Source organism: Pogona vitticeps, chromosome 4 (genome assembly GCF_051106095.1).
Source record: "Pogona vitticeps strain Pit_001003342236 chromosome 4, PviZW2.1, whole genome shotgun sequence".
NCBI lineage: Eukaryota > Metazoa > Chordata > Lepidosauria > Squamata > Agamidae > Pogona > Pogona vitticeps.
The window spans coordinates 51,918,252-51,938,067 of NC_135786.1; the positions used below are offsets into that span (position 1 = coordinate 51,918,252).

The 19,816-nt window shown below is 41.7% G+C and overlaps 1 protein-coding gene across 5 annotated transcripts; it reads left to right on the forward strand.

Moving 5' to 3' along the window:
• The first annotated feature begins 320 nt into the window (after positions 1-320).
• On the forward strand, positions 321-19,546 carry FRS3 (fibroblast growth factor receptor substrate 3). Of its 5 annotated transcripts, none has more exons than XM_020796516.3 (8): positions 430-552; positions 4,728-4,821; positions 8,483-8,621; positions 9,012-9,100; positions 10,138-10,324; positions 13,276-13,428; positions 15,771-15,928; positions 17,099-19,546. In XM_020796516.3, exons 4-8 carry the CDS (start codon positions 9,035-9,037, stop codon positions 18,035-18,037), a joined length of 1,503 nt encoding a protein of 500 aa, XP_020652175.3. In that variant the 5' UTR covers positions 430-552; positions 4,728-4,821; positions 8,483-8,621; positions 9,012-9,034; the 3' UTR covers positions 18,038-19,546. The 5 variants fall into 5 exon arrangements, with proteins under 5 accessions (XP_020652191.3, XP_020652175.3, XP_020652216.3 ...); XM_020796508.3 differs by having other exon boundaries at positions 504-552; positions 4,745-4,821; XM_020796524.3 differs by lacking the exon at positions 430-552 and adding an exon at positions 2,232-2,305 and having other exon boundaries at positions 4,745-4,821.
• Positions 19,547-19,816: the final 270 nt, after the last annotated feature.

A 19,816-nucleotide genomic window follows, 5' to 3' on the forward strand; every position in this document is an offset into this window, starting at 1 on the left:
GCTTGCAAACTGTCTTACATTTGCAGCGCATAGCAATTTCTTAAACCCCGAAACCTATAAAAATTGAAATGCTACAAGCCGTGAGTTCGAAACAACACGAGTTGCTGCCTTTGCTACCGTTTACTTCACGCCGCTGCCCAACCCGTGGAATGCATTGGGTGTCCCGCACAATGTTCTCCTGAAGGCAAGATGTTGTTCGACACACACACACACAGACAGACACAGACTCACACAGAGCCGGTAGCAGAGAGGGGAAAATGGCGTCGGAAGTGAGTGGGAAGTCTCGTCTTTGAACAGTGGGATGATCAGTCTACCCTTTAAAAAAAGAGAGAGTCTATGCGGGCGCGTGCCAGCTGCCCTCCTCCCCACCGCCCGTCTTGGGCACGGGGTCCTCCTGGCGGCGAGTGACGCTCTAGGCTCTCTCCGTGTACAGTACTCGCTGCTCCCGGCGTCCCCGGCCCGAGCTGGACTCGGGGGGAGGAGGGACGGCGGAGGCTCGGTGCGGCTCCTCCCGTTCCTTCGGGCTCCAGCCTCGCCTGGACAGCGCCGCAGGTACTGAACCCCGACTCCCAGCCTGCGCGGTATCCCCAAGACCTGGCCGCTAGCTTTGCCGATCGCTCCGAGATCCCTGCTCAACCCCCTTCTCCCCCGGCCGCTGGCCAGGAACCTCCGGCCTCGTCCTCATCCTGGCTCTCCCGTCGCTCCGGGCGTCCCTGAGCCCAAGCAGCAGCCCTCCCGCTCCTTCCTCCCCAGCCCCGGCCAGCCTTTTGTGACAGCCCGATCTTCCTTGCCTCCTCCCCTAGAGGGACACCCCATCCCCATCCAGTAGTCATTATCATTTCTCTAATCAATGCTTTATTAATGTTTTCAGGTTATTTCTCTCTCCTTCTCACTCCCCCCGCGCTCCAGACACATACTGTACTCGTTTTCCGTATCCTCACCTGCAATTTGGCAGGAATTGCTTCTCCTTGATCGTCCTCATCACTTAATCGCTGCGATTTCCCTCCTTTTTTCTGTTATGGTTTTTCCCCCATTGCTTCATTCATCAGTCACTATAATAATATACACATTAGTTGGCAAATGTCGTAATTTCTTGCAGGCACTGATGAATCACCATTGCTTGTGCAGCTGTCCTGTTTGCCATCCTGTAACCCTCCGTGGGCCTCACTCTGTTGCCAAAGCTGTAATAAACACATTTGGAAGGTGGCTATGACTTTTCAAGCAGAGTACTGAGACTCTCACACAATTAGAGTTACAAGATTTTATGTGAATGGGAGGGGAGCACTCTTTATCTCATAGGAACAGGTTTTACCTGTCCAAGATAGTGATGTATTTAAGATACTCTGTATTCATTCTGAACTTCTTAGCAATTTGCTACATCTTAAAGAGCTTTTCTCAGTTTATTCATTGTTCCAGATCTCTGGTACTTCTGTGGAGGTCAATATGTGTTCAGATTATTATTAGTTGTTGTATTGAACGACATGCAGGATGTTTTGCTCCAGGAGAACAGCAGTTGCTAAGGGATCATCAGAAAAAATATTGTAAATTCCTAAAAGCCAACATCAGTTTCTTAGAAGCTAGGTTATTTCAAAGTTTCCACCTTTGTAACCCTATAGCTAGTGTAGCAACAAGAGTTTAAGTGTGCCAGAGAGGACTGATATATTAACATCTGTTTTAGACCTCAGAATTGGATAGTGCATGCAAATAGTACAAATTATTCTTTACTAACATAAAACACTAACATAAATGGTCCACACTCCCTCTAATCTTTGGTTTTATATTATACAGTCCTGCTAAAATCATGTAGAAATTTCACGAGTGGGCTGCTTTAATTTGTATGAATGCACTGCCTTATGTCAGGGTGGAAGAAAGGACAGAGGCCAGACTCCTGTTCGTAGTTTACACATATGTAAATAGAATTATGCAACTCACTGTGGAAAATTGCTGCTAACTAACAACGAGTCAGCTGTGTGATGAGATGTGCCATTCTTTGCTCAATAGGTGTCTTGTAATGCACCTGGTTCCCCTTTAGTTAACAACAGCATGCCTCAGTGGGTTAATGCAATTTAACTGGCCCATATATAAATCATCAACAGAAGTTTGATTATTGATTGATTAGAGCAGGCTTCTCCAGTCTGGTGCCTTCCAGATGTATTAGCATGAAGGAATGTGTAATCCATTACATCTGAAGGGCACCAGGTTGAGGAAGACTACATTAAGGCCTTGGCATCCTTGAAGCAGAAGGGAAAATGAGATAGAGTGTGCTGGTGATGTGAATTTCTCTCTGAAGAGCTGGGCCGAAAAGGTAGATTTTTTTAATTAGTTATCATAGTGGAAAATGCTTTTACTCTTAGAAAATATTTGAGAGCTTATATGCATTTTAAATATTTGGAGATATTTGAGCATACAAAGAGACCCATATATTTTCATCTGTATGCAGTATCACATGTATTTTAGGTACTTTCACATATAATAAATGGTATTTCACTTTGTGTTTTTCACTAGGACTCTGTCACATGAAACAAACACAGTGAATCATAGTGCAAGAGGTTTGACATTTTCATTGCTCCCACAACAAGTTTTGCAAACTGATGTCATCTCAGCTGGCAATCACCATTTGCACAACAGCAAGTAGCAATGATCCTGCTCTGCATAACAGCAGGTCTTTGCACTTCATTAGCATTCAGTAGGATCTTGATCCTTGGGTTTTTATTTTTCCATTTTCAAACACTTGGTCTCAAAATTCAATTTTGTAAAGAGTGTTAATGGAAAATACTCTCAGTATATACAGGTAGGTTCATTAGTTACTTTTCTGCTAAATCAGCTCTCAAGCATTTTAACAATAGTGCAAATTTCCAAGCAAGTGTGATTCACAGTGCAATCATGCAGAAGCCACACTGAAATCAGTTTGACTTATTTTGAGGTTAAGTGTGTGGAATTTCAGCTTAGAAGCAAAGTTCAATAGATATCTATTCAAAAGTTATGAACACCTATTTGGGCGTCCATGACACATGGGGTGTCTTCAGTAAAGGACACTAATATGTGTTCAATCTGTTTCTAGGCTGCCTACCAGGAACTTTAGCAGATAGAGGGAATACCTGTTAGCAGGGCACAGAAAAGGAAAATACACAGGCATGTACAGTTGTATGAATTTGAGATAAATGGTAAATGAAACTACTTCAGAATCCAATACTGTAGATAATTGCCTTGAAGAAATGTTTTGTCTCATTCGTTTTCTGAAGAGGATGTGTTTGTGCTATTTAGAACTGGTTGTCAGGTTGTGCCTTAGAGTATGCCAAAAATAATGTTTGCAAAGTTTTCTCCATAAGTAGGCAGATGAAAAGGATTTCTTCCTAATTTCCAGCAGTGAGTAGTTATTTTTGTTCTTGGAACATGTGGTTCAAATCTTTCTGCAAACTTGATTGCATTGCCTATTACACTATTACCTGTTGTCACTGAGGCACAGCCTATTTTGTCCTTCTGGTTCATGGCACGGGAACATCTTTTGACCCCTAGTTGAAGAGATTCGTTGCACATTTTAAAGCTATATCATTCCAAATAAATGGGCAAAATCTTTCATTAAGGAGTCCTGCCCAGTTTTCAAATAATTTCGCCTTTGCTCCATATGGAATACTGTATCTGCTCTTTTATTAATAAGGCCTTTCTGGCTACAGTGGTTTGAGAAGAGAAATTTCAGAATGGAAACATTGAGTGCTAAAGTCATTAAAATGTAGCTACTATGAAAAAAACTTATTGTGATAATTTCAGTTGTGAATTTGTATGGAATGCCACAGCATAAGCATAGTTTAGATAGAATCAGTTGTTTAGGGCAGATTTTATATAACAAAATTTGCTAATATAGGTAACAAAGGGACAAAAAAGAGGGAAGAAGTTATAAGTTCAAAGCTTAGAACTGACATCATTCACGGGGGTTCAGATGCAGTGCTGGCTTCCTGTAAACCTTGGTCTGAGAATTGGTAACCTATACATGTGCCTCTTTAAAGTGGATTGTTCCTTCCTTTAGCAATATTAGTTAGATTCTACCCCTGGATGTATACTATATTCTTTACAAACCACAGTACAGGGAGCTTGAATTTTATGAGGGGGCTGTAGCATAGAAGCATGGTCGATGGCTATAAGAGGAGAGGAGATTTCTGAAGGAAGCAGTGCTTTGCAGGAAGCAAATGGTGGTACTGTGTCAGACCAAAGTGTTTGAAGGTTATTCTCGACTGCATCTTAAAATAAACAGGGAACTAATAATGTTTAGCAATACTATCCACAGAACATCATCCCTGTTCTGTAAGACAATCTTCAGCTTGCAAAGGCTTGACTTAAGAAGGCCTGTTGGCCTAGTATTGCTAAGTTCTCTCCTCGGCTCTCAAATATGGTGGACATCTTTCTTATCCTCAATGCAAGGTGTAAAAATACCTTCAAAACTTACTTTTCTAAAACCCTGATATGATGTCATGTCAGGATGTACTTGATGTTTTCAGAAATGATAGAATACATCTAATCAGAATATTTGCTAATACTGTACTGTATTTTGCTTATATATGTATGTCTCAACCCTATCTCTACCTTTTGTATGCCAGATTAACATTGAACTACACCTGGTAGGCTTTTTTACACACTGGCAATAGAAGAGTATTTGGAGTCACATGCAGAGCATAACTTGAGGGACCTCTAAAATACAGTAGTGATGTATGTTATGTATTAATTGATTGCAGAATGTTTGGTACTTCAGGTCTGCGCAAAGGAAGTATAATTTACATCCAAGCTGGAGGCAACCGGAAAAACAGCCAACAAAAACATGGAAGACAGGTGAGGTTCCAGAGGGACTGAAAGGCCATACCCTTCTTGCTGGGAAACCAGGAAACCTCAGATTTGTTTGTTTGCTTTCTATTTTAAATTTCTGAATTACTTTCTTTTAAAGTTTTCAATCACAGCAAGGGAGTAGAACAATTTCCAAAATGCAGAGATATTTAAACTATGATTGTAACTCATCTAAATGGTCTTAATGGAACCTGTTTAGACCTCAGATGTGTTGTTACCTTTTGAAGATAGCTAAATTGGCATGTCTTTTCCCATTTTTACTCATTTACTCTGTTGCAATTCCATTGCTCGTTTGTTTCATTCCACCGAAACCCAACACTAGTCTATCTATGTGTGTATTTCTCAATTATCAGTCATAACTGGTATATATTTCTATTTGTGGCTTTCAGATAAAGCCCTCTGGCAAGGAATTTCTGCAGAGATTTCTGAGGAATGTCACAGGGCACAGACAGTGGGCAAGATCCAGTGTTAGGCTTCAACTGGTAGAACTGCAAGATACAGGATATATGCTATGGGGGTGATATGTTTTTCATATTCTAGCTCCCTTTTAAAAAAGAGAAAAAACTTGACGAGAAGGCTGGTAGTTCCTCTGAGCCAGTTTTCAGGCAATTTTGAAGGCATCAGGGGAGGATGGATGAGGAACGGGTGTCTCTTGCACTGGTGCTACAGTACCAGTGCTGTATTGAATTTAGGCCTCATTTCATGAGAGGCATTGCAGAGAGCTGTTAGGACTCAGGGTTGGTTTGTTTGTTTGTTTGTTTGTATTTATTTATTTATTTATTTGATTCAATTTTTACCCTGCCCATCTAGTAGCCAAGCCACTAATCTGGGTGGCTTACAATAACAGCATTCACAACGCAAACTAAAATTAAATAATAAATAACAATCAAGACATTAAACAAAAGAGCAGACAAAGTCCTAACTTAAATTAAATCTATAATAGGATATGTGGTGGCAACAGATTAACAATCAACCACAAAAATGTGGGTCATCAAAAATTAGAGGCTAATCTAAACATTTAATTAAATTAAACAGTGCCAGGAGTATGAAGAGCCTGAGTAAAAAGTCATGTCTTCTTTGTTTTTTTCCTGAAGGCGAGAAGGGTTGGGGCCTGATGTACTTGCACAGGAAGAGCATTCCATAGCATGACAGCCACTGCTGAGAAGGCCTGGTTCCTAGTAGTGGATTTCTGGTCCTCCCTTGGAGTGGCAACCTGTAGCATCATTGCGTGGGAAATATGGGTAGGATGGGACATCAGTCTGAGGGAGAGGTGCTCTGACAAGTAACAAGGTCCCAAAACATGTAGGGTTCTGAATGTTAACAATAGCTCCTTGAACTTGGCCCAGAAGCACAATGGCAGCCAGTGGAAATGCACTAGAACTGATGAAATATGATTGTATTATGATGTTTTTGATACCAGCCTGGCTGCTGCGTTTTTCATTTACTGTAGCTTCTTAACAACATTCAAGGGCAGCTCCATGCAGAAAGCATTGCAATAGTCTATCTTTCAGACTACCAGTGCATGAACCAATGTCATCAAGGTCTTTCCACCAAGATAGGGGCAGAGGTGTACAGTCTGCCTCAGTTGAAAGAAGGCAGACTTGGTCATGGCCGAGATCTGATTCTCTCTTTACAGGGCTGGGTCCAGGAACACACCTAGATTACAAACCAGATTGTTCAGGGCAAGTGTGACTTCATCTGGACCAGGCGAAAGGCATCCTAGTCCTCCAATCACATGAACTCCATCTTGTCAGGATTCAATTTCAGCTTGTTAGCTCTTGTCCAGTCCATAGCCGCAGCCAGGCAGCATTCCAGGGTCTGCACAGCTTCATCGGCTGAAGATGAAAAGGATGGAGTTGCATGTCATTAGCATACTGATGAAAACACACTCTGAATCTCTGAATTAGTTACCACGCATAGTCTGGGAGCATGCTCTGCATTATATCATTAAAGAGCTTCACAAAGGAAATACCATTAGTAGTGGGTAAGCTGCTTTTCAGTAAAGTTTGCCTGCATAAACTAATCTTCCCAGTGAAGCATTCCTGATAAGCCTCTGAGGAACCTCTGTCTTTCAAGCTCTCTCAAAACACAGTTGGAAAGACATTGCTTCTTAAATTCAAAGCACTACTCTCCAAAACCATGCATTCCAAGACCATAGGTTTGTAAGCAAACTAGTAATACATTTTACAACATTGAGTCAAAGTTATTTATTTATTTAAGCAGTTATCTTTTCAAGTCAAGGTTCTACAAGGTTCTAATAATGATTTAACAACACACAGTAAAAGAGTGAAACAAAAGTTCATAGTGAAAACTATCAATTTTAAGCATTTCGAGTTAAGCTGCATACTTGATACAAATATGTCTAACTAGTGGTAACCCTTTGGTTCAAGACTATTGATTGTAATGACCCCATGCACAAAAATATGAGAGTGGTTCAATCTCTCTTGAGCTGTTTAATAGCAGCTACTCTTCTCTCGGTTTTGCTGACAGAGTAATCCCTTCTCATCTGTGCACATCAGTGAAGGAATCTGTGAATCAGGATGTGAACGTACAATAATACATATCCATACTGTACTTAGAAATCACTCCCATTTAGTTAAGCAGAGCTCAGTTGAATGCTTAGAGGGCTGCACCTAAAATTGCTAAACAACCAACAGATAACTGCTTAGCTTTCAGAGCTAAGTGTGTGTTTAAACAGTAGTTGAAATATTCAGTTTTATTACACATCCACCTCAAATCCAAAACAAGAAAACAAACTTAAGGTATACACTTTTCGTTTTAAGTTTTTCTTATTTATTTGATTTATTTATTCGACTTGTATGCCGCCTGCACTCTGCAAGAATTTATCATCAGATAACAGTTCTGTTTAATGCATTAATTTATTGGTACTAATGAAGATAGAAAGCTGATTACACAAATGTTTATTTACAGTTCTGAAGCAATGAAATTAAGCTTTAACCCATTACAATTGTCTATTTCAAGAATGCTATCCAAATGAAAACATATCTGAAAAAATACGTAACAAACTGATACATTCTTAATTTTTATCCACAAACACCATGGATAGCCCAGCCAGTTAAAAAATCCAATAAAACTGACTGAAAAAACTATACAAGGCAAGTTCTGGGTGAATGTACATCTGTAACAGGAAATATGTTCCTAAATGATGTATGAATTAATCCTGACTCTCTCTCCGCACCACAGCAAGGAGCCTTATTTCTATCTTTGTGACTGAATGACATCATGGTGCAATTTTAAAATTCTTTACCTAACCAGAACATTCTTGACTTCGTGGAGTAGCTTAATAGTCCTGTACCTGCATAAAAGTGACTCTAGCGGTGATTTGTTCCCAGGTTTTGTGAAGAGAGTAGAAACTTAATTACCGTAATATAGAATACTGGGAAATGTTAAAATGATGCACAAATCCATGTGTTTGTTATAAGATAAATGTGTAGCCCCTTCTTTCTCAAAAATACATTTGCATATGTGCTGATATGTGATAACATTTCTGATATAAAACTCCACAGAAAAGTGTGATGATGATAAATGTTTCTTGCTCTCTCTAGAAATTAAAAGGGTTCCATCCAGTACCAAATACTCCCTTCTTGTTGTATTCATTCTGTTTCTCTTGACTCTGTTCTTGCAACAGGTGAAAGGTGTCACAGGTGCTATGAAGGCATAGACAACTGCTTGATGTCCTGGTTAATCATGACACCCAGCCAAGGGCAGTAGGGAAGAAAGTAGAAATTTTTCCCATTGACTTAGAAACAACTAACGGCCATGGCCGGGTAAGAATTAAAAACTGCCAACTTTTGTTTCAACTTTATATGCTTCACCTGTGAAGTTCTACCATAGGGCTTTATGAAAATATTCTCAATGAGAAATCCTAAACACAGCAAGAATTAGATGGTCTTTATTCTGGCCAGCTACAGCTCATCTTTAATTGCCCTCCTTAATGTTAATAAAATATGAGCATTCCTCGCCTTGAAAAATAATCACAGTTGCCATGCAAATTCCCTCACAGCTGATTTGGGCTATAGATTGCTTTGCCTGCTTTTCTAAATCTTCCACACAGTCTCTAGAGTACTTTAAATTTTGAAACGTTTGCAAGGTTTTGCTGAGAAATGATATGTATTCTTACAGTTTCCAAATTCTGTTCCCCTCCCCCTATGTTTCAGGATTTGTCCAACGTGTTGACATTATGGGGAGTTGTTGTAGCTGCCCATGCAAAGACAGGGTTCCAGACAACCATCCAACCAAGTTTAAGGTAACAAGCATGAATTTATCTTGCATAACATTTTTTCTAGTAGCATTAGCAGAATAAGTTAATGTATAAAAAACGTTGTGTCACCAAGGCATTAATCCACTTCAAAGCCCCCATGTTTAACAGAAGAGACTGATGTAGTCCTCTTGGTATTTTTCATGAGCTTGAGGTTGCTGTTTTTCCTTAAGTTTGGAAACATTGTTTTGTGTATGTTTAAGTAGTGGTGGCACAGAGGCTATATGATTCATCTTCCTGGTGGGAGAGGGAACGGCTGCTCACATGATACAACTGAAACCAAGGAAAACCTTATCTGTCCATAAGACACGAGTACACCCCAGCTGCTTTGCTGAACATGCTACTTGAAGAAGAGTTCTGGAGAACTTGTACTCTTCCTCTGTTTGGGACATTTTGGTTAATTTTAGTAAAGGTGCTGCCCAACTGTGTACCATGCAATTTCTTATGAGCCAAGTTGTTCATTTTTGATCCATAGTTTTAGGAAAACTAGCAGGGGTTGCTTGAAAGATGCTTTCAGATTCTTCATTGTCCTTGCACCAACAGACGGCCATATTAACACTTCTCAAACATAGTAAGATTACATGATAGTGCCTATTAGAAAGTTCATCTAATGTTGAGCAATGAATGTTGGGTGAGTGTGCAATGTTTGTAGCTTCAAACTACAAATAAAGCCATTAGAAGCAGGTGGATGTGCTGTGAGCCTCTTGGGGTGTACAAGAGGAACTCTTCATTTCCCCATATAAGAGTCATTAACGGAGCAGCTGGACTCTTGCTAGACACTGGGCTAGCAGTTCCAAGGTATATCAGACTGATACATTTCCCTGGTGGTGAAGAAATTCTTTAAAGAATTGCTCCATTTTACAAGAGTAGATATGGTTGTCCTTAAGAAGAGGTTGCTCAACCTGTGCACCTGCTTAAACTCACTTCACCAGAATATAATTTTATATGGTACCTACCCTGCCTCCTAATGTGCCATTTGGCTTAATACCTGCAGGTTCTGACAATGGTTTTTGCTACCCTTACAGGTAACAAATGTTGATGATGAGGGCAATGAGCTGGGCTCAGGAATTATGGAGTTGACACAGAGGGAGCTTGTTTTGCACACGCACAAACGTGATGCTGTTCGGTGGCCGTACCTTTGCTTGCGTCGTTATGGTTATGACTCTAACCTCTTCTCCTTTGAGAGTGGGCGTCGCTGCCTGACTGGACAGGGTATGTTACTTTTTCACCAGAGGCTTTGGCTCCCAAATATCTGTGCTAGAGAATGCCATGAAATTAGAAGAAAAGGCGATTCCTCTCCCTGGGGCATGTGGTAGATCTGGATCTTGTGCAGAAACAGTTCGCACCATGTAGGATAGACTTATTTAACTGAAAACTGTAGTATATATATATGTCATTATGCCAATATACATCAGAGGCAATACTGATACTGGAGGTGTAATATATTGGCATGACATGATAGCTATTGATAGCCTTTGAATATTTGTGACTGTGTTGAAGTTTGGGACATTGGAATCCCTCTCCTGGTAAAATTTGAGGTAACTTACATCTTTCAGGTGTTCCATATTACACAACATTGTATGTTTTTTCTAGATCTTTGGTGCCTGACTGAGTAGCCCTCCACCTTCAGCAAGCAAGGGAGAGTGTTTGTTATCTCAAAACGTTACCCCATCCCTACATTCTTTGAAATAACTATTCATAGATCCCGAGAACCACAAAGAGGGTTCTAAAGTATTCATTATACATACAGGTTCTGGTTTACATGTGTATCACTGTAAGCCAGGTAACTGTGATCTGCAAGTCTGCTAAATTTGCATTTGATCTCTATGCACAGAAGTATCATTTACAGTAACTATGATTTTCATAAATGTATTTGTAATGTGATACCACAGTGTGTGAGAGGGAACTGAAGGAAAGTGGGGCTCATGAAGTCTGCTTACTTTTCAATTTGAAATATGTTTTCTTCTCACAATTAACACTAATCTGCATCAATAGTTTGTATCTATACCAGTGGTTCCCAACCTTGGGTAACCCAAGTGCTCTTGGATTGCAGCTCCCAGAAACCCTGGCCAGAACAGCTGGTGGTGAAGGTTTCTGGGAGTTGTAGTTCCAGAGCACCTGGGTTACCGAAGGTTGGGAACCTCTGATCTATACTCTCTGGATGTAAAAGTTAACCACAGACAAATGCAAGTCTGTAATTCAAAATGGTATGGTTAGATAGGCAGTTTCTTGTTCAGAAGTTTTGTAGGGTTCCTCTACTTAAATGTAAGTGTCTGTTACTATTTTTTAAAACTCATCTGCATTTCCCCTTTTTACTTTATTTCCCTTGTGGCTTTGTTTTTAATACTCATTTTATTTGAGGGATCAGCCTCTTTGTGCTGGAGAAGATATAGGAAAAATTGGGTGTTGGGTATTTTATGTTGCTTTCTTAAAACAACAACAGTGAGAACAGTTTTCTTCAGAACAGCAGCTGTCGTTGCCATGTTCTCATCCTTGTTGCTATGGGGATTTTTGTGCGTGTTTGTGCGTGCTGATGTCCAATTGGTTAATTCAGCATAGCCAGGCTATTGATAGAAATGTTTTATTACATGGCAGGGCAGGTGTTACATTTAGTATAAAAAGCAAGGTGCTGTCCCTCTTCCTCTACCAGTTTCAGTTCATGTTAATCAATAAAAATATTGCTGTGATTTGCAAAGAAGGTCAGGCTCCTAATTTATTGCTGACAAATGAGATGGGGAATGACCCGTTGTGTTCTTTGTGCCTTATCAATACTGTTGCTGACTAATTTTACTCAAGATCAGCATACTGCCCTTATTTCTGATGGTGTCATTAAATTATTGTGTATGTTTTATAAAAAGATACACCATGGTATACCAAGTAATACTAGCAACGTCAACCATGGGAATCAAGACCTTTATTTTATTCCTTTCCTTTCCTCTTCTCTTATTTTTTTCTTTTACCCTTCTCGGTTTTCTATGTTTCACTTAAGTAGGGGAAGGATAAATGAATAAAAAGAGGGATGGACATGCAGAGAAGATAATGTTTGAATTATTTATTTCTTAATTTGGGAAGAAAAAGACCCAGTAGCATGGCAGTAACAGTAAAATATACCATGTGTACGTATGCTTTAATTGTGACAAGATAGTTTGTACCATGTGCATTTGTACTTACAGTATGAGGTGTTTTTAAATATGTTCAAATATTTTATAAAGTGCCTTTCTTTTTGGTCAGAATAGCGCAAAAACCCCAATTCAAATCAAAGCCCTCCTTCTCCGTGTCTGATTCATTGGTAGAAATGCTAGAACTCCCCCCCCCCCCAATTCTCAATAGCCAGGGTATAAAGGGAACCTCAGGAAACACCATCTCTCATATGAAGTGGTCTTCTCACACACGGCTAGTAGTGTATTTATATCCTTTCAGGAAGCCCTGCTTCAAGTGGCAATTTTAGTACTCAGGAATCAGATTACTTCCACCAAGGAGCAGGAGCTCCTTCCAGTCAGGTCCCTTGCTTTCACACTTTAAGTTAGTGCACAGTAGAAATGCATCTGGCTTTTAGTTGTTGTTGTTGTTGTGTGCTGTCAAGTCACTTCTGATTTAAGGGGACCCTATGAGTGGGCAATCTCCAAAATGGCCTGTCTTCAACTGCCCTCCTCAGCTCTTGTAAACTCAAGCCTGTGGCTTCCTTTGTTTCATTGTTTTATTTTTGCTGCTAGTCTTACTGGTGCTGACCATCTTGGGTATTTGTATATTAATTTTCTGCTCTAAGCTACCTTGAAGGCCTGATGGGCGGGATATAGATCAGGTGAATTGGTAATAATTATATCCCCTAATAACCCTTTTAAGAATAGTTGCCTTTTCAGCCTCAGCCATTTAGGTCTTGATTTGCATGTTAAGCTATATGTTAAAGCGTTCACTCTCTTCTTTCAGTTCATATTATTTTTTCAGTTTTTTATTAAATACAGCATTAGTCAGAACTCTGTGAAACCTATTAGGAGCTGATATCTATGATAATGAGCTTTTAAAGTTAATTGTATTTGCATTCCATAAGTATATTCTTTTCATTACATGTATATTCCTTGTTCGTTTTTAAAGAACTAGACTCAGTTCATAAGAAATGAACTTTTCCTTCTCTTTCCCCCAATATTATTTTGGTGTTTGCATAGGAATTTTTGCATTCAAATGCTCAAGAGCAGAAGAGATATTTAACTTGCTACAGGACCTGATGCAGTGCAACAGCATTAATGTGGTGGAGGAGCCTGTGATCATCACACGGAACAGTCATGCTGCTGAACTGGAACTGCCTCAGACACCAAACAGTAAGGTTCTCCCAAGTCTTGGTAGAAAGAGGGAAGTGAAAACACAATCATGTGCTGCTCATCTGTCAATTTTAGAGCATTTTAGAGCAGTTTTAATCTCAACCATGGTTTGTTCCAAAAGGATTAGCACTATTTTTGTGGGGCCACATGGGCTGTTTGATGCCTTCTAGTAAAAGTAAAGGTTATGGTTCCCCTTGACATTTAGTCCAGTTGTGTCTGACTCTAGGGCACGGTGCTCATCCCCGTCTCCAAGCCATAGAGCCAGTGTTTGTAGACAGTATCTGTGGTCATGTGGCCAACACGACTGGACATGGAATGCCGTTACCTTCCCACCGTGGTGGTACCGATTTATCTACTCACATTTACATGCTTTTGAACTGCTAGGTTGGCAGGAGCTAGAACAATTGACAGGAGCTCACTCCGTCACATTGATTCGATTTTATGGCTGCTGGTCTTCCAATTTTGCAGCACAGAGGCTTCTGCGGCACCACCACTTCCCCTGCCTTCTAGTAGGGTGGTACTAAAGGTTTAATTTTGCTTTGGCTTTTAAAAAAATTCAGTGGGGATTTAGTACATACTGTTTGTGTCCCATGTGGTAAGTTTACTGTAAAGGTTTACATCAGCTGACTGAGTATCCCCCACCCCACCCCGCCAGTTACCTGTTTAAAACAGTTCTTAGATATGTTTTCTCCAATGTAATTCAGCTGGAACCTGTCAAAGGAACTGCAGAAACCTAGCACGTCTGTGAGAATCAGTAGGCTCTGAATGTCTCTCTTGATTATAAAATTTCTTGTTTTGTGTTTAGTTTTTTCTTAGGGACTCCAGCATTTAGCTATGGGCAGTACCGTATTTGCCGGCATACAAGATGACTTTTTTGGCCCCAAAAACATGCCTCCAAGTGGGGGGGGGGTCATCTTGTACGCCGGGTGCACTTCAGTTGGGCCAGGAAGGAGCCACCGCCGCTGCCATTGAGTGAGTGACGTGGGGCCGCGCTGGCCGGGGAGGAAGGCAGGCAGGCAGGCAGGCAGGCAGGCAGGCAGTTGGTCTGGATGGAGGGAGGGAAGCAGAGCCGGCCATGCCTGAGCAGCCAGATCCCACCGCCTTGCGCCGCTGAGCCAGCTACACGCTCGCTCGCCCACCACCCGTCTGCTTCCCCTCTTCCTCCTCCTCCTCCTCCTCCCACCACCCACCCAGCTGCTTCCCCTGTTCCTCGCCCTCTCGCTGTTGAGCCAGCTGTGCACTCGCTCACCTGCCCGCTTCCCCTCTTCCTCCTCCTCCTGCCGCCGCCCACCCATCCACTTCCTCTCTTCCTCGCCCTCCTCCCCGCTGGTCATGAACTTCCAGGGCGGGCCCGGGCAGAGCCCCGGGCAGCCGCTGCCAGCACCGCAGCAGAGCCGTCCACTCTATATTTTGAGTGGAAATGTTGGGGGGTCGTCTTATACGGCCAGTCGCCTTGTACGCCGGCAAATACAGTAATCTAGCTCCATTAATTTACTGGCAGAGGATTCATGTTTTCTTTGCAGGTGTATGTCTATCATGTGCAAAACTCAGAAAAAATATTATTTTATATTGGAACTGCCAGATTCTCCTAGCTGCATGTGTATGCTGTGTTGCTCTCAGGCATGTAATCAAACGTGGCACACATTTTGCAGGTCACTAGCACTGAAATGTCTCTTCCTGTCATAATCCCTTTACCTTTTTATTTTCTTCTATGTGTCTATGAGTGCCCTTTCCTTTGTCTTGTGTGCCATGAAGGATGCTTGGAAAGTCCATTAATATATAGCTATATCCAGAAACACAAAATTTTGTTATAGGCCTTCCTGTCAAACTTCTGTAAGTTCTCCCTGTTCATTTGCTCTGGTTGGGTCTGTCTCAATTTTATTTCTCTACTGTACTCTGTTAAGAGTCAGTAAACAGGAAGGCCCTCCTAATAGCTGCTACTAATGGCTTTCTGCAGTTATCAAGACACGCCCCTTCCTTTGAAACTGAGCACACAGTGCTTCTAAATGAGGAATTGGTTTTTCATGGTCACTTCCTGATGTTAATCAAAATCACTCACCTCTCCATCTTTGTCTCCTTGGTCTCTCCTTTTCTTTTGTCTCTTCCTCTAGTAGACTCTTTGCTTACTATCTCTCTCTTGTCAAACTCTTCTTAGCTCTTCCTGTTTGCGTGCTCCCTGAGGTCTGTCTTAATTTTATTCCTCTGCTGTGCTCTGTTAGGAGTCAGCAATCAGAAAAGAAATAAAATATTTTTTAAAACTAGCTTTTCCAACTTTTGATTTACTATTCTGGCAACTCCACTAATTGTTTCCATCTTCTAATGTTGCTTTCATCTCTCTACAGCTTTAGGCTATACGGTTCCAGGATTTCCCAATGGGTTTCACAGCTTCCCACCAGAGGCTCCATCTTGCCCTGCAGCCCGACACGCTGCTGTGAGCAGTTTAAGGCATTCCTCACTTGGTGAGGACTCTACACATGCCCTTATTGTTCCTGATGAGCAAGTACGTTCTTCATATAATATATAGAAAATGTAGACCAGTGTACCAATTCATACTACTTTAAGAAAAATGGACACTTTTTCTACTTATACTGTTCTGCATCACTGTGACTCTGCTTTTGGGAGCAAAGGATGTGTACGGTATGCTAACATTCAGTCCTAATTATGGAAAAAGCTGCTATCAGGAGGAAAATGTTGCATCTGAAATCAGTCTGTTTTATTTCTGCATGCAAGGGTTTCATATTTCTCTGGTGGTGGTATTTTTCATTCTAGTTCTTCTGCAACTGTATGTGCTGGCCTTTAAGTGGGTTTGTAAGTAGGACTTCAGATACAGACTTCAGGCAGACTAATACAGGCAAAGGTGGTCTGTAAGGTCACTAGATTCCAAAATGTTTGTGATTTTAAAATGAAAGAGCAACACTTCAAAGTGAGTCGCAAATATATCAGCAACTAATATAGCAAGTATAAGACAGGTGCCAGAAAAAAACTGGTCATCTAACACCCTCACCCCTGCCACAGCAGCTGCATTTTGCACTAAAAGAAATTTGGTACCATTTTAAAAATAGTTCTCTGTACAACTTTTTATAGTACTCCTCCTGGAATGCCACTAGTAAATGGATGTCCGAGGAAAGGTCTGCTCTCTCCAGCTGGGGCAGCTGTTGGAATACCAGCCTTAGCTGCTGGAAATGGACTACTGGTTGCCATTACCATGTGAACTTCCCCAGCAAATGTGACATCAGTCCAACAGCGCTCACAAACTCTGTGTGTGATTCATTTAAAAAACAAACAAAGACACCTGTGCATGCTTAATTAGAAATGTGTTCTGCGATTCTACTGTGTTTAGTGGGACTTACTGTAATCCTTAGTGTGTCTAGGAATTCCACTGTATTTTTCCTATAAATTGTCCCCTTGTCTAGGAAGGTAGTCTTATTTAAAGCTCAGCATGAGGTAGGTTTCCTCAGAGATCTCTCGTGTCACTTTATGCTTGCCTGATCTACTTAAGTTGCATGTCCCACTTCTCCTTGCACCCCCCCAAAAGACCCACCAACATTTCTCCAGTTATATCAGCACTTGTCACTGTTTTCTTGGGCCCCCTCATCCTGCCCCTGGGAATATGTTTCTTGCTAACTTTTGTTCCCCTCATCACTTTTTTAACCATCTTTTCTCTTTGCAGTCCCACACATATGTGAACACTGCTAGGACTGAGGAAGAGATGAGGGGACATCATTGTATGCACTCCTTGCCTGAAGTCCATCCGCCTATTTCTCATCCCAACCACATCTGCTCTCTGGAAGACAGAAACCCCCAGATTTACCTACAGCCAGGAGAGGTGAAGTTTGTGTTGGGCCCTGCCCCCGGTTACAGTCATAGGATGAAATGTGATGGGTTCTGCCGGCCCCATTGGGATTGCCCAGGGCACATCTGCCCCCCTAACAACAACAACAATGAGTGCAAAGATGAATGTATCACCCCCAAGTGTGTCTATGAGAACATCAATGGGCTGCTGCCCTCTCGAGGTTCCTTCCTCCGTCGGGGCAATGGGCACTTGAAAATGACCCGAGAAGATCTGAACCCTCACAGCTGCTCTCATCGGCGGACCACCTTACTGCACTATGAGAACTTGCCGTCGCTCCCACCTGTCTGGGAATGCCAGCCCCCGAGGCAGGACCAGGATGAGGAGGACTCAGGGGATGCAATGACGCCTTCCCCCAATGGTTATCCTGAGCCCAAGGAAGATGATCCTTTGCGAAACTACATGAACTCAGAGAGTGCTGCGCTGCATGGGGGCCTGCGTAGGGGGGGTTGCTTGCAACGACGTCGCAGTTGCACACCCAGCGTCTTCAATTTTGATTTCCGCCGGCCGTGTTTGGATCAGCCAAGGCAACTCAACTATATCCAGGTGGAATTGGAGGACAACCCCCATCAAAGGCGCCAAAGCACACCAGTCCCCCATACCTCACGTTCTGCTGCCCGCCCGCCCCGCAGGACGGATTCCTACGCAGTTATTGACCTTAAAAAGACAGCAGCCATGTCCAGCTTGCAGAGGGCACTGCCTAGAGATGATGGGACTTCTAGGAAAACACGGCATAACAGCACTGACCTGCCTGTGTAAGAGGAAAGCCCAACCCAAGTACTGCATTGTGGCTTTCGTACCTGCTGTTCAATTCATTGTGTTGTATAACTGCCATCTTCCCATTGTACCCTGTATGTCTCAGTGTGACTCATTTGAATGGCTCCATCAAGTTAACTTGAGAAGCTTATCCGTGCCTCTTCATCCCCAGCCCCTGTTTTTCCTGCTATGTAGTTTTTGATGCCTTCCCAAGTGTCTGAAAATGTGATTTTCTTGATAGCAAGGAGGGTAAAAGTAATGATGCTCCCTGGTCTTTAACATGGGGAACATGTTCACTAATCATTCCTTTCCATTTCAGTGCAGCTCTTTGATGTCCTATTAGTGGAAATGGAAGAATCTGAAAATTGTGAAAACATTGCAAGGGAGGAACAAAAATGACCAAAACTAATAGTACAGGTAGAGCTTGATGGCCGGGGAGCATATTTTTTATTCTTCCTTTATTTTTGAAAATATGCCAATTTTTAAAACATTTTATTTAATTTTGCTTAAATATTTTATTTATTTATTTATTTATTTGTTTGTTTGTCTGTCTGTCTGTCTGTCTGTTTCTTTTCAAGGGGTGCTTATATATTTTTATACATCAGTGTGAAGTGTGAGGCAGATGTAAAATATAACTGCTTTGCTGGTTATTCTTCCCAGGGACAGCTAGTGAGAGGACAATGCTGGCCTACATTGAATTAATTCAATAGTGCCTGTTGAGGGAGCCTGATCAGAGCCAAAATGAAGAAGAAGATTCAGCCTGGCAGAGTAACATGAGCCCTTTGCAATAGTTTGGAAGTGAAACAAGAGAGAGCCTAGCCATAAAGATGGTCCTACATGCAGATTAATCCAGTTTCCTAGCTCATTTTCCTGTCTCTTGCTGTATATATCTCTCATAATACCTCTATCCATAAAGAACCATGGAACTGTACATTACAACTGCTGCTGCTTTCCTAGTAGCCTAGTAGAATGTTTTTAAGAAGCTAGTCTTTTAGTAGTGACTTTGCTAGAAAGGGATTATTCCAAGTCCCTGTCTTCAAGACTAAATGCAGGTATTTGCATAATTTTATTGAAAAGCATGCCCTTTTTTTAACTGATAGTGCCAGAGTTGCTTTAACTAAAAATTTACTCTATAACAGCAAATCCACACATGGCATATTATCTAATTTATTTTGCTGCTAAACTGAACTAACAAATAATGTGAATGTCACTGTGGTATAGTGGACAGAATGTCAGACTAGGACTCAGAAGACCTGGGTTCTATTTCTCCTCATCCATGGAAACTCACTGGATGATAGCAAAGGTAAACCACTCCTTGAGCATCTCATATACCTCAAAAACCCTGTAAGATTTGCCATAATTCAGAAGTGACTTGATGCTATATAAGCAAACTAATCTAAAGGCTGCTAACCTGTCATCTAAAGTAGGGGTTCCCAACCCCTGGTCCGCAACCCGGCAGCAGTCCGTGGCCTAGGCAGGACGGGGCTACGGACACAGATCTCCTCCCCCTGTGAGCATGTGCACAAGCGCGCTCTGCCCCATGTGGGTGTGCCACACACTCTTGCGGGTGTGCCAGGCCCCCCGCAAGCTTGCCACACACACCCAACCAGTCCGTGCTTGGGAAAAGGTTGGGGACCACTGATCTAAAGGGAGCCTGTAGCAGAATAACATAATTGCCTTACAGATAAATAAAGCCTGTTGTGAGAAGTTGTTTAGTGTTGTCTCAGTGACGCCAACAGAAAAACTCACTGCATATTAAATAAGCCTTTACAGGATTGGAGA

Bases quoted from the DNA above. Each gene is read 5' to 3' on its own strand.
- FRS3 (XM_020796532.3), top strand. From the start codon at position 9,035: ATGGGGAGTTGTTGTAGCTGCCCATGCAAAGACAGGGTTCCAGACAAC. The intron at 9,101-10,137 runs GTAACAAGCATG...CTACCCTTACAG, and splicing joins ACCATCCAACCAAGTTTAAG to GTAACAAATGTTGATGATGA. The intron at 15,929-17,098 runs GTACGTTCTTCA...TTCTCTTTGCAG, and splicing joins TTATTGTTCCTGATGAGCAA to TCCCACACATATGTGAACAC.